The sequence below is a fragment of the Atractosteus spatula genome, chromosome 9 (genome assembly GCF_055471065.1).
Source record: "Atractosteus spatula isolate fAtrSpa1 chromosome 9, fAtrSpa1.hap1, whole genome shotgun sequence".
Lineage (NCBI taxonomy): Eukaryota > Metazoa > Chordata > Actinopteri > Semionotiformes > Lepisosteidae > Atractosteus > Atractosteus spatula.
In genome coordinates this window covers 52,590,592-52,615,019 of record NC_142714.1, presented here as the reverse complement: position 1 = coordinate 52,615,019, position 24,428 = coordinate 52,590,592, and the positions used below count along the sequence as shown (strand labels likewise).

General features: G+C 38.9%; 1 protein-coding gene across 6 annotated transcripts in view; it reads right to left on the bottom strand.

The window, feature by feature from the left end:
* diaph2 (diaphanous related formin 2) overlaps nt 1-24,428 on the bottom strand; it is a 498,271-nt gene that overhangs the window by 449,204 nt on the left and 24,639 nt on the right. For 4 of the 6 annotated variants that reach the window (XM_088924957.1, XM_088924960.1, XM_088924961.1 and 1 more), the window contains exons 3-6: nt 20,035-20,067; nt 18,241-18,417; nt 12,288-12,392; nt 6,666-6,686 (exon numbers count right to left, since the gene is read on the bottom strand). In XM_088924957.1, coding sequence (XP_088781083.1) covers nt 6,666-6,686; nt 12,288-12,392; nt 18,241-18,417; nt 20,035-20,067 — 336 coding nt within the window. The remainder of the gene's footprint in view (nt 1-6,665; nt 6,687-12,287; nt 12,393-18,240; nt 18,418-20,034; nt 20,068-24,428) is intronic. The other 2 variants (XM_088924958.1, XM_088924959.1) reach the window with 2 other exon arrangements.

The following is a 24,428-nucleotide window of genomic DNA, read 5'->3' as shown; positions in this document are numbered from 1 at the left end:
AGCCCCTCCTTTCTTCTCCAGACAATGACAACTCTGGCCTCTTGAACAGTGCTGCACAGGCCTCACCCTTCATGGAGGACGAGTCCTGCGGGTGCTGACACTGTCGGACTTTTGTCCTGGAATCCCCAGAGGCACCTCTGCACTGTCCTTTCCGGGACAGGCTGGGTCACCGGCCTGGGCTGGTCTGCCTCTCAGTACGGCCCCATGAGGTTGGCCAGGCGTCTGCCAGGGTCAGCAGATAAAGCGCCCCTGTCCTTTCTGCCACTGAATGCTCGGAGCTGGCTGACTTGGCTCTTGGTGTGGCAGGGAGCTGAGCTGTTCTTGTGCAACTAGGTAGAAGCAGCTAAAGTGGCCAGTGTTCATGGAATGACTTCAGCTGATTTTGGCTTTCGACATATGTCTAAAAACTTCTCAGTTCCATGAAGGCCTGGAGTTACCAAGAACCTTGTCATTTTTTTATATTAAGAAAGTATCCCTTCTTTTTGTATTTTAAATAAATAAATAAAATAATATTTACCTTTAATTTTCTAAAGCATTTTGGATGCCTGTGAAAATGCTTGCTAAACTGCAGATCAAATTGATGTGGAAAACAAGATGATTGTTTTGCACTTAATTGTGGAATTCCAAATTAAAATTTATCCCAAGAGAGCCAAAACCCAACACACGCTGCACAGCAGAAAAATCCTTCGGCTTTAATGCAGTTTAAAGTAGTTCCAAAATGCGTATCGCCTTTGGATTAGTACTGAACTCTCTCCTATGCCCCCTACCCACCTCAATGTGAAATATCGCTCGCTGCCTGAATCACTGGTGAATGACTTAAAGCATCTCCGAGAGGTCGAACAGGGATATGCTTTTTGGGGTCTATGTAATAAGTGTTATCCTTTGAGTCCAGTAGAGCTCATACGCAAGATAGATTGAGTGGGAGCTGCTGTATATTAGTATCTGACCCCCCAAGACGAAAGCCATCTCTTGTGTAGAATCAAATCAAATTCTGGCAGACGACAACCACTGTGCTGTACAGTATATTCTGTGCAGTATTTAATACTATGGATTGGAGAGCAGAAAAGCACAAACTAATTTAAACTCTCATTTAATTCAGTGCCAATGGACTCTATTTGAGTCCCTTAGCCCTGTCTGCAACCAGAATGTGCACAGTGAACTCAGAAAAATGTTCTGCAATATAAATAATCATTCATAAAATGTCTCAGACATCTATTAAAGATTAATCAATCAATTCTCACTTGACATTTCTGAATTAGTACTTGACTGAAAAGCATTAAAATTGTATGCAAAATGTCTGCGTACCAATAACTATTGCAGTTTTCATAACACTCTCATAAAAGTATACATGTCGAGATGAAAAGTCGTATTGTCAGTCCATTCTTGACATTCAGCCTCGTTAATATAATTGATTATTCAGCCCAAATAAGGGCTTTGGCTTGTAAAAAAAACATTCTTCATTGTCACGGGAATACTGGGAGCTAGCCCATTCAAAAAACAACACGCAACTACACAAGCAAACTTCCCACCAGAGACCAAAGCAGAATTGTTTGTCTAAATGATTAATAGGATCTTTCGTTCACATTCTTAATTATATAAATGCATTTTTATAGAGAACCCTTCTTCAAGAGGTAAGTAAAATCATTAGGTCACAATTTCCTTCTTTTTCTCTCTTTCTGTTTATTGCTTATTGTTAATAAAACACAAGAGGAAACGTCAGGGCCCATCTGGGAGGAAAGATCAGTTTAAATGTTGCTTTATCAGTATTTACAATGAAGCTGGGATCTGATTTTTTAAACAAAATGTAATGTATACCCATATCATTTCTAGCCTACTTCAGACAACTATTCTTAATTGGGACAGATTACAGTGTGCTTTTTTCCCCATCGGAGACTTATTTGCTGTTTAAAATAATGAGACTGGGAATATTACAAACCCTTCTCTGTCTTTGTGTTTGTCCTTATTAGTTTCAAAAGGTCTGACTGCTCATCACCCACACCTTGAGATTCCTCAGTAAGTCCACAACCCTGAAGGAAAAAGGAGGCCTCATTGGGTCAAACAGCCTCCTATCTCTTTCTCTCCCTCTCCCTCTGTGAGGCCTGTGTCTGTGGGAATGAGAAGTTGTATTCATGAATATATTCTGCTGCGATGGGGATCACCGTGAATGAGCTGCAACAGCTGCTTTTGTGCATTCTGCGCTGTTTCCCCAAAGCCTGAATTATAATAAATCACATTAGAGTCTGCACAGAGCCCAGTGCCTTCTTAATTTGGAACAAATACCTGAAAGGCATATTAACCTCACTTATAGATAGCCCTGATACACTGATAGACATGCATCTTCAACAGGCCTTTATTTCAAACAGCAGACCATACATACAGTACAAGAGCCAAGGGAGATGAGAACATCAAGAATACAGCAGCAGAACCCATAACACTAATAACCAGCTTATAGGGGCTTGATGGATATGTGTATAGAAATAGATGAATTCTAAAGAACAGAGGTAAAGGTATATACTTTAATTCAAACCATTTCAACAACTACATTGCCTGACATTTCATGTTTTTCTCCAAAATAAATGTTTCGGACAAGAAATATGGAATAACTAGCTCTAAAAGCAAGACTCCTCAATATTCAGGCTCAATTCACGTCCTTGACCTGAATCCCCTACCCCCCAAAATATTTTAAAAACATTTGGTGCAAAAAAACATTTTTGCTTTGTTTTTTAAAAATCCATTTAATTCTCACTGAAAGACCAGTAAACTGTAATATTTCACATTTTCACCTATGTGCAAAAATCCCCCTTTATTGATACAGTTTCAATGGCACTTTAAAAGTGAGTAAGGTTATGTTCCACCTTACAGTACATCTACAAAACTCTCTCCACACAGCCAACTTTAATGGACAATTTTACATAAAAGAATATATTTTCAGACTGAAGGCTTAGAACAGGGGCTTTAATGAAGGTCTTGGTTTAATTATGTTTCGCTATTCAAAACAGCTGGCCTTCAGCAGCTTGCATTTCATCCAAAAAGATAGGGAGCAAATGCCAATAAGCACTCTTCAAAATCTTCAGCTCTGATAAGGCTGGAACAAGGACAGAGTACATGGACTGTGCCAGAGTGCGTCAGATGACACTGAGCCTTAAACAAAAACAGCCAAGACACAATTTCCACTACTGAAGGGAATTATAACACAATTGTGAAGATTATAAAGTAGCATGGGCATCAAGTTTCATGTAAACACAGATCCAGTACTGGTAGAAATTGTGCTTTATTTACCTAAATGCAAGAAACGCAACTTCGGAGAGTGCCGGCAGGGGTTGCAGGATCTGTTAAATTCAGTGCTGCAGGAGGAGTCTGCCTCATTAGAGTAGCAGTTGACGAGACCCCACCCCTCAAATCACTCAGACAGAAAGTTTTACTTTGTTCCCAAGTTCAGGTCACCCCTATTATTTATATACAATTAAAAAAATATTTTTTTTATTTGATCATGCAATGAAACCTGAAAACTCATCCCTTCTTGCCATTCCACAATGGTTACTTCCATTATGCTAACCCCCTTTTTAAAGAATTAATTTCTGCTGAGAAAGGAGAGTGAGGGTAACAATACATCTGCTGCGTTACAGACCGACTCTCGTTTCATTAACGGTTCAGGACTAAGTATTTCGATTCCTTAAGTGTTCTCTAAATTTGCCAGAAATACCCCTCCTTTGCCTCAAAAACAAAGAGGTCGTCTCCCGGAAATGGGAACCAGAGCTGGATGTAAGTGAAAAGGTCAGATCTCTAAAAATAAAAAATAACGGGCTTTGTCCATTACCTTCCTAGCCAAAAAATCCTTCCCTATAATCAGACGAGCCTCCTGTCTAGTTATTAACAGCACAGCTTCAATCCTCAAAGTCTGGAGACTTGGATGAAATTTCTTTTCCAGTAGGCTCAGCCTCTCGCAAGCGGGTTTCCGTGGCAACGGCCTGTGTCAGCCTGTGCTGCCGAGGGCTTGTCGATGGCAATCTTCTCCTGCTCGTTGGGGCCGGGCAGGTTATGTCAAGTGACACTGTGCCCTCTCAGGTAGCGAACAAATCATCTTTGAGACCAAATAGACTGGTATCACCATGGCTCCTGCATTTAAGATAGCCTCTGCCAGCGGTGCAGGCTGTATTATGAGCTCCGTCAGTAAGAAGGAACGAATTACGAGCCTTATCATTCTTTTTTCATTACCACTGTGATTTTCTTTAACATTTACAGCTCTGCCTCCAGTCATGCACCCAGCGAAGGGGGCACAGGCAGCCGAGGCCCTACAGGAAGCAGTGCTGGGAGCTTATTCAAGCTTCTCCAGCCAGAGGCCTCCCTGACCCCCCCTGCACCGCGATTCAGAGCACAGACACCGCAGCCTGCCGCAATTACAGACAATTCAGACAGGTACTTCCTCGCTACAGTACCTGGATAAGATGCCAAACGGATTTCATGCTGCAGAAGGAGAAGTAAATGTTACTCGCGCTGCCCTGCATTGGGGAAAGGGCTCTCTCGGCACGGCCTGAAAACAAGCACCTCACTGGCCGAGCAGTCAGGTCAGCCACTCGGCGCGTTAGCTCCAGCCGTCTGGTGCGTTTAATGTCAAAACGGCCTTATTTCTCCCATCCCTGTGTATCGGGTCTGTATCCGGGCATTTGAAAGGCATCTGAGCACAAAGGAAAGCACCGAGGTCACGCGTCTACTCTCCCCCCCCCCGTTTGCCTTTCCACACCGAGAGCGAGTAAAATTTAGGACGAATGAAAACACAAGATTACATGTGGCTTACAGCAATTGACGTCAGCAAGGCTTTACTTTGTGATCAAAATTAAAAAGTAGCACAAAATTCTCCCAAAACAGAAAGCCAATATTTTACATACTGTAAGGCATTTATATTTACAAAACAATTTTAAAGTGCCTACACACTGGAAAATGGTTGTTCTGGTTAATTGTTCCTTTGCAAAAAGTATGTTTAAGGTATCTACTGCTTTTTATATAATTGTGCACATTACTGTTTTATCAAGCCATGTGTTTGAATAACCTCCTGTAAAATACTTGGGCTTCTATACACATTTTCACTCATTCATCACTTCTGGCTGATGCTAACTGAGCTGCTCAAATGAAAACAAAAAAAAACCTGACCTTGTACAGACTGAAATTCAGAAAATTGCAGGGAATCAGTCTTAAAAGAAAAATGGCAGAATAAACGCTTTTTCAATCGATCACCATAAACGGGCACAGAGAGCAGCAGCAGCAGCCGGGGCAGGGCCTCCAGAATGGACTGACCCAGCTTCCACAGCTGCACGTACCAGCAAGACGGACAAGTGGTCATTCAGTCTCATCACAGACACGCGTTACACGCAAGTCACACTTTGTATCTACTCTCAGCTTTGAATTACCAGACACATGTTGCCGGATACAACTACAGAAATTGGTAAGAATAGACTTTGATCAGCACAATGCTGTTAGAATTGCACCATAACATTTTAGATTTACTTTAAGCAAGACACTATCAAATAGATAAATTATCTGTGTTAAGATGTTTTTTGTTTCCGTTTCATCTGGTTTATGTACAAATCTGGAAGGCAGTGCAGATATACTATATATTATATATATAGATAAAGACACATTCACCTAATTTTTTTAATCCATTTGATTTCCTTAGCAGCTCTCAGTGATGCACCTCATACTGCTTCAGTAAATATTCCTTCCCCCTGTTTATTCTTGTCTCCAGATCTCATACTCTTTCTCACTCTTCTCACCGAAGCAGAACCACACACCCACGGGCCTTTCCTGTCCCTCTCCATAATCCTACCCTGCTCCTCCAGTAATCTGCGTCTTTTAGGAAACATGTACATCCTGTAAAGGAAAATCTAAAAATGACAGATCTGTTTTCAGTCAATGTAAAAAGACAGAATAACCCATTCACAGAGCCATAGTAAGAAATGAAAAAGTCACAGGGCACAACTTTGTGAGAAGCTGCTGAAACAAATCCGTAATTAGATTCGGGCACAGGAAAACCATCATCATCACAGGCACCAATAAAAACCATAAAGATTCCATGCCCTATTGAAACAGCAGTGGATGTTTTCAAGATGGTACTGCAAATGGTTTAATGTTATAGACAGACAAGGGCCTTTACAAGATAAGGTCATGCTAAAGATCAAACAACAAATGAAATCAAACAGTTACATTTTATGAAAAAAACATGAAAAAATACACTCACTGTTTTTGTAATGGCAGTACAGTGTGTGAAATGCAATTAAGTGACATTTTTAATGCACTGTGTAGAACAAAGGACAGAATATTTTAGAGAAAACAGATTATAGATTGCAGATTATGATCATTCACATAAACACTTTCAATGCCTGTGTTATAACATTTTCTGTTTTACAAAGAAACAGCTTAAATTAACAAAGGTTTTCTAGTTCACATTTAGCTGTGTCATTTAAAGATCACTCAATCCTAAGTGTTACCACTTACAGCACTTTATTGTACAGCTTTTAAAAACATTAGTTATGAGCTGCATTGATAATGAAAATAAAAACTGGGCATTGAAACCGACCTTAGGATTTTCACTCTGCTGGATAAAAAAGACTCTTTGCTATGCAGTCAAGGGGAGTAAATGAATTAGGAAGGATTAAGAAATTGCCACTTACCGTAACTTTGCTCCCAGTTATCTGCATGCAGTGGTCAGCGCAGCCGAGTTAATGTGCAAAAAAACAAACACAGCACAATTATTAGTAGGCAAGAGCTTCACACATTTCTAGTACATTGTTGAGGTATTAGTGCATCTCAGTTTTGTGTTATTCTGTACCACTCCAGCTGCATAATCGACAGTCAAACCCCATAGGTGTGAAGGAAAGACAGTGTCTGCAATTCTGATATTTGCTTTCAAGTGCCAGTTTATCAGTGATTGTTTTTAATGATCCAGTTTCACACCATGCAAATTAAAGCCTTGGATATCTCAATATGTATAGCTTCACTGATTTATTAATGTCTCGCATTGGCCATTCAAAGTCAGGACACATTAATTGAAAGAGACTTAAACTGGAAGAGAAGAGAAGGTAGATGACAACACAGGACAGACAAGTGGTGTTTTTCCATAAATCCTGTATTTAATATCACCTCATATGAAGTAATAAATTGTTACAGAAATTTACACACCAGGTGTTTTGGCTTGAACAAATTATTTTCTTAAACTTCTGCTGTTATAAAAGCTTTTTGTTGAAACCGCTAACTTGTTCGAAATTTACCATTATAAAATTATGTCAGCTGCTCGAGAGTGCTATTTGCATTCATGAAGTGCATTTTTCAGCAATCTGATTGTATTTTATGGAAATCGATATGTACAGTATTAACTCGCAAACAATCCTCCTGTTTTCCTCTGCAAGCCAACAGGCTACAAAACGCCTAAATCAATCAGCTGTCATTTGCAGTTTATTTCACATGTCAGATTTAAACAAATATCACAGTCCTCAAGTCAGCATGATTTTTTTAACCTCGTTACTTGAATGTTATCAATAGAATTATCAGTGAGTCCTGAATGGGTTTGTATTTAAAAACCAGGAGCTGAAAGCTATTCTGTCCACACCACTGTCAAAGTTTATGTCAGCACCATAAAGGACAGACGCAGATGAATCCGTGAGCACTGCCACACGAGGCGTTCGGAAAGAGGAATTCAGCAACACATAAGGTATCTACCCCTTCCTCCGAAGGCTGACCACAGGTAAAGGGACGGAAAACACCTGTGCATCTTTCAGGAAACAACGGTATGAGGTCCTGAGATCAATTCACAACCTAACAGCCAAAACGCTCACTCCTGCCATTTCTTATCGTTTCCTGTCAGGATTCCATCTCGGCTTCTCAAATAAAAACAGGTGAAGCCTGTACCAGAGCCACAGTGGCCCATCCTGGCTCCTGTAGCGGTAAACGGAATAGGAAGTAATTAAGATCAGATCGGATCACTTTATTGGCCCTATATAATTTCTCAGATTAGGAATTTGTCTTTTCGCCATTTACACAGCCATTTACACAGCACCCCTGGAGCAGGTGGGGTTAAGGGCCTTGCTCAGGGGCCCAACGGAGCAGGATTCCTCTGCCGGCCACGGGATGTGAACCGGCAACCTTCCAGCCGCAGGCACAGATCCTCAGCCACAGAGCCACCGCACCGCCCCAAAACATCTGCCCTAAGCAGGAGTTGAACCCGGATCTCCTAAATAGCGCTCCTATTGACAAACCCATTGTGCTACCAGGCCGCTCAGTGAACCCCCTCTAGATATGACCTCCCAGAAATGCTGGGCCCCACCTTTTCAGAGTTGGAGGGACTGGAGCAACTGGCCACTGCCAGCCTATTGTATACTTTTAAATAGCTACTGCAGAGAAGAAATGGCTTTTACACTTATTTTTACTTCTCTACACAGTTTTCTGGTTTAGTGTTATTTTTAAAGCAAAACTTTTCCAGAGTTCACGCACTGACGCTTACAGAAAATTGGGTCACATCACAGCATGAACCTCAGCTCTTCTGATTCAGAAAATAACGAGTTGCGAGGTGGCATTTTAAGAAAATTACTTTAAAACACAAAGTCGGGGGACGAAAGGAGAGGATTAAATAAATGCCTAGTCATTACTAATTTCTGTCTGTAAAGTGCTATATCATAACAGCAGACACCATCTTGCACTCAGTCTAAAAGTCACTCTTAGAATAGCAGGGTCTGAAGGGGAAAAGACTATTCAGACAAATTTAAAATCAAATAGTTTTTAATCATCTGCAAAAATCTAATTTTAATACAAATTGTTAAGAAGTATATTTTAATGTCATAAGCCAAGCCATAAAAATTTAAGGCCCTAATATCATTCCAAAACAAAATATCACCAGATATACTGTACTAGTACTGTCAAATAAAAGCTCAGTATTTCAGAGATATTCTACTAAGCAAAAAATTTGACTGCATGACAGCACAACGTTTACAGGTTTTAATCATAATCATAATTGGAAAGAAAAAATGACAGACCCATCTCTGCAATGTTACAGCCTTATCACACAAAAAAAATCAATTTAATCACAATCACATTTTTTCTAAAACAAAAAGTATTACACCTTGCCCCCAAAAGACCCTACTATGAAATTCTTCACTATCCAAAGAAATAATAAACATTTTTAACAATAACTACACAAAGTTAATCTTTTGTTTTTGGAAAAACATGAAACAGATTAAGCCACAGTTAGATGCATGCTATGACACCTTTACATAGCACTTTCACATGCATTTACAGAAAATAAGGCAAGCCATGCACTAGTGACAGGCAAGGACATCCAGGGTGTAGCAAAGCAAAACCGTGTTTCATTGTACACAGCTTATATCCAAATGAACAGGGTAATTGCAAAAGATTTCTCCTTTGAAAAGACATTCTCAGTTTAAGTAATTCAAAGGCCTCCCATGGAGAGACGCAGGGAAGTAATAGGTGGTGTTCTGAGCCCTGTCTGTGATAAACTATAGAGGCTGTTCCTGAGAAAATTCTTCAGAGGGAAAATGTGCTAGGAAAGAACAAACAAATTAATAAAACAGCTTGCTATCTCTGTTGCTTAGAGGGAAATATTTAAACAAATAAAAAAATGTACCTGCCCTTTGCAACAGGTAATAAAAAAAGAACTAGAAGATTAAAAAAAAAAACACCAGCACATCTTCTGTCTTCAACTGAGGGAATAGGTCCTCCTGCTCTCAGCATGCCCATACTGGCTTCACAACAACAGATGTGGCTCTGCTTCTGTGTCCTCCCCAATCCCTTGTATCAAACGAGAGGCAACAGGACACCGGAGCACCCAGCTCCTGCTGCACGAGCAGAAGCACGCAGACACAGCCACTGACGAGGGCTACACCGCACATACTGTACCAACAAGGCTGTCATGAACAGTAATACCTGCAGTGGGACCCCCCATCCTAAACTGCAGTCTACTGTATATTGCCATTAGCTGGGAATCAGCTGAGATACAGGATTCCCCATTTTGCAGCTCTGTTTAACCCTGTATTTTCTTCATTCCCTCTGTAGCTCTAGGAAGGCAGACTGATTGATGTAGACAACCTCTGTGAAACCCTGCTGAGGCTCCTAAGGAAAACGATGTAAGACAGCTCTAAGCAGCTACTGTACTTACTGAAGAAGATGAGGAACTCTCCGATTTTTTTTCATTACTTTTCAGCAAACATACAGTGGATGTGGGGTTAAATGAACATGCTCATGTAAACAACCAAGATACTCCAGATGGACAGACTCGCCAAGTTCCGCCTAAAGCGGTATGAGGAGAGAACATTTTTGTCAGCACATGTTTTTGAAGAGGGTACACTAGTAGCAGCAATAATGTGCACAAAAAATATTCCATACTAATAATTTCAAAGAAATTTCAATAAAGAATTAAATTTTAAGGAAGGTAAGCAGTTTGTCCCTGTCATAGAAATGAAAGAAATCAATATTTTGGCAGAAAATGAACTCCATGGCCTTTTCCACGGATTTCTTTAAGAAAACAAAGCTGTTTTTATTGTTTCTAGTTCATTGATTGCCAGATCATAAAGCAAGATGTTAACAGTGAACTTAATGTTTTTTCAAGTTGCTATGCAACTTGTACCCACCACAGCACACATGATGCAGTAGGCTGCTATCCCAAAGCGCTTTGGAAATTAATTTATTTACCACTGGAGTGCAACACCAGCTACGGTGTGCCACCAGCATCACTACAGGTAGAGATTAGGTGGAAATGAATTCAAGTAAATTTAGGATGCGATTGTAAGGAGGATAACTGATGCCGAGTCAAACTGAAATTCATATTCTTATTAACGTGGCCATGGGATCTTTGATGACCAAGTAGTCAGGACTTCAGTTTTAATGTCTCATCAGACAGAAGGCAACTCCTACAGAACAGTGTTCCTGGTCACCATATTAGGGTATCAGCTTATAAATTGTGGTTCAGAGGGAAGAGTGCCCACAAACACCACTCTGAAAACATGGCAGTCAAGGTGTGCACAGGAAAGAGGTGAGGCTGGCATTAAAGATTCTGTCTTTGAACTGGATGGAAGAGATTTCTCTGCAGTTGGCAGATGGGTGGATAGATACACAGATTAACAGGTGCAGAGCATGTCTGTTTCAGGCCGGAATGGACTGAGGCAGGAAACGAATGCTGGATAAAATGTGTTAATCCCCCAGTAGTCTTCAATAAGAAACCAGTTCTGATTCCCACTTCCACAGACCCCTGTAACTTATTTACCCCTTTGCTCTCTCCCAGAGGACTCAGAAAGATTCATAATACACAACCCTACACAAAAGGTTATGTTTCTTTCAGAGACACCAGCACATGAAAGCTAAACTGAGTGCAGGATTTGCTGAAGAGACTTTTCAAAGTGAGAACACAGAGTATTTGCAGCACCTAATTCTATTGGAACCAAACACTGTTCTGCTCACGGCAAATTTCACTTATCACATAAAAACATGTTTCTGCCCTCACATAGTGAAAGTAAATTAAGCAGAAACAGGGCTTGCAGTTTCCCTACGCTCCCTCAGTATGCAAGCAGTCAAACTGTTTGACATCTAAATGGGGATTGCTTTAAGTGTAATTTAAAGCATGAAGAAGAGGAAAAAAAATTCTGAAAAACATTTCTTCAAATAACTTGCTTTGCTCATTACGTATCCTTTTTTAAGATATTCTGTTTGCCAGTTCCAAGTCTTGTTTATTACTGTATCAACTCATTGAGTATTCTTAAAATCATCACAAGGAAACTACTAAGACTGGAATCTAACAATGACTATCCTAACAGAACACCATGTTGGAGAATTTAGAAAAATCACATCTATCTAATTTGTATCCAAATATGTCCTTTAGAGCTAAAATCTCTCTGGACTGACTCAATAGTAGAAACATAAAAATCTCACCCTTAAAAAAATCACACCCCGTGCTTGCTGGATTTAGAGGTCTTATTGGTTTACAGTAATGAAAGTGTCATATTTCAGATTATTGAGCAGTTGGGTGATGCGTACTAAATTCTAATGAACAGCTGATCCTCAGTACAAAGCATTTGAAAGTGCAATACAACAAAAGCAGTTTTATAAGCACCAAGAAAGGGAGAAATGAGGCAGCAATCAAAGATTCTGGCTTAGCAGAAGCAGAAAGCAGATCAGGTTAAGCTTATTATTCCATAGTGTCTTGAAAGTGTCATATACTTCATCTCTCAACCCCACTCCCCCCCCCCCGCCATACACTCCGACTCACAATGACAGACGCTCACAGCACTTACGGATTTGGCAGTTGCAGAGATGTACTGCACAACCATTTCTCGTTTGGTGCTCAGATCTTTCCCACGAAGGGGTGCCTTGCGCTCTTCATTCAGGTTCATATCCTCCTGTTGACAGACAAGCATACAAGAAGTTTGTAGAGAAGAGGAAAGACCCTTTCATCCCTTTCAGATCTTTTTTCATACTGTATGCTCACAAATACACAGGGTGTTAAAGGAATGAGTATTTTAATCCCTTCCTTAAATATCTAAAATGCAGAAACCAAACCTCCCCTACACACACCTTTTGTTATATACCATAACACGCTGAACTAACATATAAGAAGTGCCTTTTGCAGAAGAAAAAAAGAGCACACTTATCTTTCTGCTCTAATGATTAACATGTAGAAAAACATGCAGGACATGAAAGTCTATGATCGTGATTTAATAACACTGAATACTCAGTTGGCTGCTAAAAAAAAATGTCACTTCATTTATGGAAGTCCAACGCTGACTGAACCTTTTTTAATGTGAAGATGAATTTACTAATTTGATTTATTATTCTAATTATGATTGCTGCACATAACCTGCAAATGTATCATTAACAAAAGTTGCCTTTGCGGAACCATAAAATATGAGCTTTTAAAATCATGTGTTCAACTGAGCTCTTTATTGTAAAAATGAACTACTTAAAATTCCATCTGGCTCCTTAAGCAGTCAATCTATGGGACATTACCAGCTAGGCCTGAAGATATATGGACAGATGGCCACACTGAATGGGAATGATGGTCAGCTCTTCTGAAATACAATGAGAATTAAAATTCAATTCTGCCTTCTTGCGAGAATGTAGGGATGTTCACTGGTTTATTGGAGGAGGTAGTGGGATTTTGCTTCTGTGCAGGCTTTTTGACATTACTAGATGAATGCAATCTCTTTACCATTCCACTCAGTAGCTTACTGTATAAAAGATGTTGATGGTCTGGTGTTAATGTTTTAGAAAAAACAGATGGATATGGGCTCTGTGACCTACTGTACATTCTTACTTTGCTTGAATGTAATAAGATTAATATAAATTGGTTAATAACTGCCCATCTCACCATGTCACCTGGAAGAAATTAATCTTCTTCTTTGACAAAACAAATGGCTTGAGCATGAACTGTTTTTATTTAAACTTTCACAATTAGCTATTTTGCAGACCAATGGCATTTTAATTAATTCCTGAACTTTCCTAATCGGGTCTGTTGAATTTAAATGAATCCAACTGTAGCAATGAAAACAAAACATTTCGATAGATTAGTGATCCAGGCCTAAAGAGCCCATCGCAAAGGAAACAAGTCAAAGGTCTTGATACACTACAGACATACAAGAGACAGTATAGAAACATACATTTCATCTGTACTGGTAATTGCAGAGCCACTTTGTAACAACAAGCAAAACAAAGTAAAGACAAAACAGCTTTTTAATGACTACAGCAGGCCCATACTTATGACTTATTTGCTTGCATTCTGTTCTTTTCCCCAGAGCAGAGTTTGTACTCAATTTGTTGAAAATAATTATCGAAGTATGAAGATGCCAGTCAGACTGGAGACAATATACAGCAGGTGTGAAAAATAAAAATAAACTGAATGTTGTTTTTTTTTCACTTAAGGGTAGTTTTTAATTAGGTTTTATTTGGAGAATAAATGCGGAGCACTGGAGCAAAACATTTTGTCCTGTTTATTTAAAAGAGTCACTTCTGTAGTGGAGTCAAGACATACTGTCCCTATTTTTTATAACCAGGTGCCGTTATAACCTTCCCTGAGTAACCTACAATGAGATCTCTTTAGGGTAGCTATTCACTTAACTCCCTGAGAAGGACAGTTCTCTATAGCACAATCTGAAGAGCTAACACACCGTTGTTTGTTTGTTTGTTTGTTTGTTGTTTTTTTCTTTTGCTTAGTAAAATAGTGCACTAAGAATTAACTCCTATTTTAAAGTTCACAAGAAATCACAAATCTATGATCTGGCAGCTCTAATATAAGCACATAACAGCTGTAGGGTTCCACTAAGTGCAACACAGGTGAGGCACTGGAATGATAGCAGAGTCAGAACAAATGTACTTTAGCTGTAAGGAGTCTGTTTGCCAGTTCCTTCACAAAAAAGCAACAGCAAAAGATCTTCTCCAGCTTTGTGCTCATCCCAAAAGAACAGCATATTCACACGATCAATTTCCTTTAAGTGTGCTCTTCTGAATAACTAAACAAAAATGAATATTGAACACCTGCATTGTACTTCAAAGTAATGATACAGGTTGCAGGTTCTGGCTTGTTATCAGATTCAGTTTCTTTTAGTAATTAATGGAGATACTCAGATCTGTCTACAACAGAAATTGATATGGAGACAAGCCAAGTGCCTGCTGCGAGTTAAAGAAGCTACTCCTCAGTTTGTTTCTTACAGCAGATTGATTATTCCTTTCAAGGTCTTATTCGAATTCATTGCTTGTGAATATTGTTAATTGGATAACCTGCAATATATTTACTTTATTGGGCTCAGCATTGTTCCAGATTAAACGTATATAGGCTGACTGAGGTCAGAACATATCGAGGATAGCTGAAGAAACTGACACGTCTCTAGTAGACCTGTTGGGATGCTGGAATAGAGGAATAACTATAACACTGAAAAGTGTTTTATTACTTTTAATTTTACACGGAGCCAATGAGGCACACACACATAAACCTTAAAAACCAAGGGTAATAAACAAAGCTGAAAGACGAGTGTTTTCGACCCAGTATGGTGCTGCACATAATGAATCACATTAAGGTTTATTCTGAATATTTATTTGCATGCACAGCGGTGCTGCATCATGCTGATATTGTTCTGTATTTGTTTTATTACTGATTGGTGACTACTGCTATCTAATGAATGCAATTAGCAGACCTGCAGTCGGGGGAGTGTGTGAAGGAGAGATTTGGGCTGGCCATCCTCAAGCACTGCTGCAGGTCACAGCACTGCGGGCTCCTAGACGATTCTTCCCCCAAAAGGGAGTCACACGCTTGAATACTGAGACTCAAGCGAGATCATGCCTTCTGGGTGAATTATGAAGCAAAATAAATGAATAAAGCCGTGCTTGTTCCATGCACATTCTTGAGGTACAATTTTCATATTAAATACCTACAGTTAAACACTATCTCTCTCGCTTCGTTTCAAGAGACTAGCAAGTCTTTGCATTCCATCTGAAAATTTACTACTGTTAATCTTTATCAAGGTCAGGCTCAGCTGTCTCCTTAGTGCCAAGAACTGTTAATACTACTAAACAGAGCTCTAGCTTCTGAAAGAAAAATCACTAATGCATCCACATTCCTGATTTAACATCCTCAGAAATTCTAGAGTCTCTGGAACTAAATCTGAATCAACAATGCCTTCTTGAGCATTTATTTTCCCTTTGCCATTGTTTTTGTAAAGAAATGTCAGATTTTGGAAAACAAAGACTATAAAGCAATATTACATATTACAAGCTGATTTTGTGCAAAACTAACGGGACAAAATCTTCAGCGCCTAAACCAGTCTGCAGCCCTGAGCCTCCAGCTTGGAAATAGTGTCTTCTGATTTTTGTTCCAGCTGAGGTCCAGATGACTGAACTGGATCAGCATTACTTAAATAGGAATAGGAGTTAACACATTTTCCAGATCTCTGCTATTGACTGTTTATAGTTAAGACCTGCATAACAGCACTTCAGAACCAGAGATGTAGAATGCTTGCTTAAAATATGTCATTACTATGACAAAATCTGCTAAATGTTATTTTTACACTTCTACATGACCTCTATTGTCAGTAAATCCATAATTTCATGTACCCAAATTTTAGCAGGTAAGGTTTAGAAGTACATAATTTTTCTTGTTCCCACAACAGCTAACACCTTTACGAGAAATGTTACTGCTGTAAGAGAATTGTTACTTATGTATTCTTCAGTAGAACTAAAGAATAAAAAAGCACTGCTAGTTGTTTTGTCTTTTCATTTTTTTAATAATACCCCTCTGTGTAACACATTTCAGGACCATGAACATGCCTTTCCTGTCATCTATCACACAATAAATTGAACCACAAGTTTAATGTCACGCCGTTTTGAACACAAATATCATAATTGAGCAATGCGGTGAATCACAGAATCAGAGCACTGATGCAGGAAAACTGTGTGATCCCTGAAATGTTAAGCAGACTCCTCATCTCACAGGCTTCAGCAATAAAGACCTTTACAAAAATATTGGCAGGGTACTAGAGATAATTTAGTGCCTACTTCAAAGAGATTAATAGAAAGCTTTTGTTAGATTAAAGTCCTAAGCACTAGGAAAGCCAATTGGTATACAGCACATTGCCACAGTGGAGAGCCTGGACATATTTAAGTTCCTATGAACTGTTAAGCAGAAAAAACAGCCTGAGATAAAAAAAGAAGAAAAGAAGTCATCTCAAACATTGAATTTATCCACTAAAGATCAGACATTGACAGTAGACACTTATTGGGCTGCTGCACATCACTTTACATTTTATGTCTGAGCAACCAAGATGTTCCTAATGAAAGTTCTTGAATTACTGGGTATTCTGCTCTGTACATCAAACACCTCATCAGGTATATGCAAATACATAAAAATAAATATTTTGTAAATGGTAGTTAGTGCCTTCGTTAAAATAATTGCTTTTCAAACCAATGGAATATAATCATGATTAAGGAAAATGGGTAACAAGAAGGGGACTTTTTCCTTCAGCATAACCAAGACTAAAAGGCCATTGTCTGAGGGTACAGTAGGCAAACAATCAACTGTCATGTATTCCACAAGGGGGCAGTGTTTAGCTGCACACTGAGCACTACGCAGAGATGCCTAAAATATGCCGTGATAACCTTTCTAATTATAGGCCAGAAGGCTGACAGTTGCAGCCAGACTCTGGAGTAAAATTGTTTCATCATTCACTCCAGAGTTTATCTCAGCTTTCTATGAAAGGGGGGCTACTGTGTGTTTGATGGACCTTTGTGATACACTGGGACAGATCAAGCCACTGAAGTCAACATTTTAAATATATCTTCTCTCCACAGCACACAGCACACTCCTGAAACCTTATCACAGCCCAAAGACCTACTTCAGCTAACGAAGCACTTGGAAAACACGACAGCCTAATTTATCTTTTTCAAAATCAAGAGATTGGGTGATTGAGATTGAATTGTACTTGCCTGCTTTTCCTTGTTTGTTGGACTGATTGGATTTGATGCCTGGAAAACTGAAATGCTGAACAGCATCATGTATATTTCCTTAGCCCTGGTTCTGAACGCGTTTCTGAGGCTCAGGGACAGGGTTTGCACATCCAGCCTGGATCAGGCAGGTGCCCAAACATTCATCATTGTTATGAACAGTCAACATGCGATGGAGCAGAATTTGTGCATCAGCAAAAAACCCTAATGCCCTGATCTTACACAACTAATTACAATGGCTGGTACTTGCTTTTGTTTAACGAGGTGGCATAACACAGAGCACTGCGCACTGATGTGGAAATACTCCAGTGTCCCGGAACTGATCCGAGAGCAGCCAGCTCCTCTCTGGAGTAAAATCAGTACAAAGTAAAAAAAAATCAGCCACGCAGAACAGGGGACATTCCTTGTTACTCCTAGCTAATGTATGTAAAAAAACATAGTAGTCTCAGTTTCAGTTTGATCAGCCATGATTCGGAGTTGAATCAGCTCTATGGTCTGGAGGCCCATTTCAGAAGATGTCGCAGCAGATTTCGTAGCTGAACATGACCATGCTTGAAGCATTCACGTGAAAGAACTGATCTTGCAGCTTCCGTCTGTGTCCAGGGAAAGCTCACTCAGAGAGAGGAGTTCACCCGGACACACGGATCGGGACTGTAGGTAGAGAACACTCGGTCAGGGAGAGTTCACCCGGACACACGGATCGAACAGTCCCTCAGAGAAAGGAGTGAGAGAAAGGGAAAGAAGGCTGTGAGGGCTTACCATCATCTTCTCGAAGAGGTCAACGATCTCCTTCTCTGACAGGCTCATGGAGCGGTCGTCAAAGAAAGGCTGGGGGAGAGGCATCTCACCCACAGAGGACTGGGAGTCTATGGGGTGCTGGATGAGAGGTTTCTCCCGCTTCATCCCTGACTTCCGAAAACTGGTGATCCTGTCACGCTGAAAAGCAAGAGGAAGAGAGGACTACGGATAATTGCAAAAGCATAACCACACTCATTTTTACATAGTCTGGCTAGTTAATGTTTCACACACAACTTACACCTCAGAAAAATGTAATGTACCACAAGATAAACAAAAGATTAACTATTAACTTTAAAGGCCCACTTAATGAAATCTGCAACCTCTGTATCCATTCATACAGATCTTGCAGTTTGACTCTCTGTATAACGTATAAAGATCATGACAGTCTACTAAATCAAAAATAATACCTGTCCCTTAAGGAGCCTAACAGTGGAAAAAAGGTATAAATCTTGATCAAAATTATATCCCTGCTTGCCATGAAACATGAAGCGAACTCAGATGCAACCCCCTGTTGCAAAAAAACAGAGCCCTTAATTAGTAGAAATGACTTCTCGATACCTGGCCGTTTTCTTCAGCATCATCATTTTGCTTATTTCCACTATTAACTACCAGGCACTTGCCTGATGCCCAGATGAACTTCAGCCTAACCTAATGAGTGAACTTGTGCAAATCGAGTCAGACCCAGCAGGTGCTACTGATCCGCGATCAAAAAAGGATCACTTTTAGCTTTTTTTTTTTAAAGGTAACAAAGTAAACTGATGGTACACAAAATCAACCTTTTGCATGCTGTAGTACAGATGCTCCAGGGTCATTAATGTACTTCAAATTAAGCTTGGATTTCTTACAGCTTTCTCCAAGCTCGTCTATTTAAATTAAGCCGATTTGAGAGCTAATGCCAATGATGGAGGTTTAAAGAGGGGAAAATGGCTTTTGGCATCTCCTTCCGTTAACTTACCTGTGGTGCAGCCAGCAAGAGAGCACACCGCATTTTTCAAAACCACTGCCAGAGAACTGAACTTGCTTTTGTCTCACGAGCAAGATCAGAAACAGACAATAAACAAGCCAGCCAACAAATCGTTCTGCTGCTGGAGAACTTCCGTATTCATCAAGTCGCAAGGAGCTGATGAATACAAAGCAAATTTTCCGCACAGAGTGGGAAAGTAAATATTGGACAGTACAATGAAGTGAGTGGAAGCTAAAGTGTTACTCGGCAGCTACGGGACTGTCGATTGCACGCTGAAGACAAACAGAAATGCAGGCACAGCATTTCTCGCTTAGTCAGAGAAAGCTCCAAAATCCATGCGATGTCACTGTTAGAGCTGATCAATGAAATGGGAGAATGGATCATGCTTTCTGGAGGAATGTGCATTCAGGTGAAATGTAGATAAGGATGACAAGTTAGAATAACACACTGACAGTGATGCAAATATTTGTGGATATCTAAATGGAATAATTAATGTATTTAAATGTTTTTAAAAAAGTCACACCCTTTCCATTCCTGTCTCCAGTGACCACTGCCCTACAGTGGAAGAGTAACTACACTGAACTAATTTACTGAACTGAGAACCTACAGATGGTAATTTGGAAAGAGTTGTATTCAAACGTTTTTAACAAACTTGCTTAAAACTTGTTGAGCATTTAAACATCCACAAATATTCAGAATTCAAACAAGAACTCCCATGCATCTAAATTACTGAAGAGAAGAAAATGAAACAGAGAAAAAATCATTACAATACAAAACTGGGAAAACCTTACCACATCATCAGCCAAAGTTTTTATGTGTATGTTCTGCAGAAGGGAAGGGACATTAAACAAATGAGATCCAACTTAAAAAAAAGAAATTTACAAGATGAGTAAGTGCTCTTGTGTGTATAATCCCTATACACACAAATATACACAAAAAAACAAAAACATGCAAAAACAATAGATAAGCCCTTATTCCCAAGGTTCACTTCATACCTCAGTGATATACAGTATGGGTATATAACAAGGATAACGGGTGATACAAAGTACCCTTCAGCCACACAAAAGGATTTTTCTACAAGTAGGTAAAAAGATCCCTGTATGTTAAGCATTTAAGTGATTGAATGACATAATCCTCAACAGACAGTCCACAACAATGGATGATAAGGAAATGGAAAAACAAAATTATGCACAAGGATTAGGTTTTCATTGAAAAAAGATGTCAGAGTAATTTATTTTTGCCCTCTCCGATATGCATGTTTGATCAGAACATGTAAGGTTATCATCCATTCATAACTGTAGACAACACTCCATCTGGGATCACCATTATGTTAAACAAGGTGAAACGCACTCCACCATCTAGTGGTGATGATCATGGCTTACATCTTTTAACATCTCAGTTCTGGAACAAGGCATCTGCAGCATTTCAGGATCTCAAAAATGTCACACAACCACATCCACCTTAATGTATTCCCCATCCGAGAGCGGAGTGCAGAGGCACAGATCACATCGAGCAGTCACAATCTTCTGAAAAAAGCCGAAGGAGTTGAAAATAATTTTATCTTGGTCGCGCCGAACGCACTGCTAGGCAGTAGCTCTTTACTCACGGCAACATATGATCAACATCCAGTAAGCAACCTGTCTAAATGGTTTAATAAATCAATCAAGAAAAATATAAGGAGAGAAAAAGATTTTAATAAAATGATTAAAAAGAAACAGGGGCCATTTAAACGGAAGAAGTACAATGAATTGCAAGCATGTTAAAAAGAAATTATTAGAAATCCAGAAGAGATAAAAAGAATATTGTAAAGGAGACAAAAGTATTTTTTCAGTATTACAAAAGTAAAGAACAGTATAGCATAAAATGAAGGCACACTACAATAATGATAAACTTTTAGAAACTAAGGGAAATTGTTGATGGATTAAATGACAACACATCTCGGTCACAGGTAAGTTTTTTCTACTAGCGAGTAAAAAGATCCCTGTTTGTTTAGACTTGAAGAAAGACAATATTCCATATTAACTTACATTAGCACAGAAGTGTTACAAATACTAGAAGCACTCCAGGGCTTGGTAGCTTTCTCCAATCGCACTTAAGGTAACAAAGACATGGTATTCACGGCCTGTTAGCAAATCTCATCCAGCAGTCACTCAAGACAGGTGTAATGCCCAGTGAGTGGAAAACTCCTAACACAGCACCCACACATACAATGGGTGATAGCTTTATGGGATGGAAAGCTATGGAAATTATAATTAGTACTAAGCTAGAAAATCATCCATGTACAGTAGCAACAGGATTCTAGGGGATGGTCTATGTGCACCGTGAAAAGGGAAGTCTTGTTATCATGTCAGAATTCTTTGAACAAGTAACAGAATACAAATAAAGATTTTTGTATTGTATACTGTATTTAGACTTTCAGAAGATCTTTCATCAAATTACTTATATGAGAATAATTTTCAAATTTCAGATGCTATGTGACCTACAGAAAGTACAAGCACAGGCAGACATCAGGGTTTTATAATTAGTGGAGTACCACAAGGACCTGTATTAGGACACTGCTCTTCCTAAATTATGTCAGTGATCTATACTTTAGCATGGTCAGTCAATCAGAGTGCACTGTAAAAGCAGCAAAGAAAATTCAAAGAAACTTTGACTGGACAACAATGGGAAAACAAGTGACAGATTATGTTATAATGTACACAAGTACTGCATGCTGGCAGAAAATGCAAACTATAGATAAGAAAGGAACACTGAGCTTGCAGAAGCTAGTAAAAGACTAAGGTGATTATGCTGATACATCATTTATATTGCATCTTCAAGACAGCGTGTAGAAGCAGTAAAAAGGTACACAATGCTGGATATACAGTTAAATATAGAATTCAAACCATTGGATATTATAGAATAGACCAACTAAGCACATGTTATTTCACTCATTCATGTTTACTAAATGGTCTTGTTGTTAAACACAAAAAGATAAGAAAGAAAGGCTTCAAACAAGAGGCACCTTTTCAGACCATCTTCATGATCTGACTGCTAGTAGCAGGAAATACATTTTCTTTAATTCCTTGAAAAGGTGTGCACTGAGAAAGTTTGTTCAGTGTCTTTTGATATTATACGTCTAATCTTTGAAGAACACCTGACTTAATTACTTTAAAAAAATAGTCTTGCATTACATGATAAAATTAATCAAAAACAATAAAATCTAAGAGAGATAGTTATACGAGCAGAGATAATTGTAACTGCTAATGAAACATATGCCTGTGAGCAGACAATGCCATCCAAATGCCTTAGCTTTGCTTAAAGTATGTTTTAAGGGCTCCTCATGCAGATGTTGATTTTTTCCCCATTGTCTTCAAAGACAAAGCATACTTTTTCAAAGGTATGTCATTTTACTGTTGCTCGTAATTTGTAAGATGTTGCACACAGAAAAATATCCAATGCACCATATGTTGCTTTACACTATAAAGTGCTAATGAGCTTAAATTCAGCAAGTTGTAGACATCAAACTGGCTTCCTGCAGTTATATTCGCCATGTGTCTAATATAAGGCTATTGCTCATAGTCTTAGGAATGGCTGGAAACCTCTTAGAACAGTGCCTCTCCCACTGATCTCAAGGCCATAATGCCTCTCTGTGTGGCTGCAGAATAAAATCATCAGACATTTAAGCTGCCAAATCAATTTTCTTGTCTCAGCTACAGCATGCCTTTGAGGTATCCGAGTTCTAAGCTATGGCTGTTAAATGCTGCACATGGGCTCAATGATACAGCACAGCTCCTGAATCTCATTATGACAGCTCCTAAGGGAAGCTCTCAAAATAGTCCAGACTATCAAGGGAAGGCAACACCAAAGCTGCTCCTATACCACAAAAAATATGAAATGATATATATCCTTTACTTATTTCTATCGTATACATTTTGGGAAAAAGAATGGGTCAATAAATCACTATTGCTCCTGGCTTAGTGACAGGCATCACTTGCCTTGATTATTGCCCAGACCTCCTCCAGAAGCTGAATTCCTAAAGGGCTGTGGAACAGACCCCTTTCGCCTCCTCAGGGGTGTCTGTTTCTGTGAGAATTAGTTTATGTCTTTGTTTGGCAAAGTGGATTCAGAAATGGCAGCTGTTCCAAGACGCGAGCTGAGAGAGAGCTCCTTTCAGCGCCAGTCCACTAGCATTTCTGCAACCAGTGGAGCAACATTCATCATCTTTATGCCTTTCTTTGTTATTACTGTACCTTATTAAGCTTTCAAGAAATTTTCCAATTATCTATTATATTATCTTCTATATACTGAAGAATTACATTCTACAAATTATGTGAACTATTGTAATATACATAATGATATATGAATATTAAAACAATATCAAAACTCCAAATTTTAATTAAAGAAACAGCTGGGACCCAAACCCACTAACTGCCAAAAAATTAAAGAGAAACAATTACATTTTATTGCACTTAGTTCATTATATAGCCTAAACTGAAACCATGTGATAAAATTAAACATACATAACTTCAGTGCTTTTCACAGGTTTTTAGGCATCAGAACAGTGCTTGCTGTTAGTCTAACTGCTTCAGTAACATTATTAAAGTAAGATAAGAAAGATTTCATTTCCTTCACAAATTACAAATATGAACAAATCATCCGAGTGTATAAAGTGACAAATTTGTTTTGACTCTCTATGGTATGCCTCTGCTCCGATGGTAATGTAATTTCGTACAAAACTGATCTGAAATTAATAGAGGCCTATAAAATTCTGCGACTGACTTATAGACATTTCACATCTGAAAATCGTGTCTAATAAAATGATTTCATGTGCCCTTATATAATCAAAAGAAGATTGAACTGCTTTCATGTCAAATAAAATCAGACAAGTTTTATTCTCTCCTATGATGATAAAGCAGTTTCATAAAATAAAATACATGACCTAAATAAGCAGAGATAAGGATGCTATTATTCCTCAGCATTTTGACATTTTGTAACTAAGGTTATGATAGTGATAGTACTCTTAACTATAAATGTATGTGTATGTCTTTTGAATAAATATAAAAAAATGGATTATTTGATGTTGAATAAAATAAATGAAACATGTATCTTTTATAACTGTAACACAAAAGGATTTTTGTCTATCTTCTTTTTCTGACAATTTCCAGGCACTTATACTGCATGTTGAAGAAAAACATCACATCAC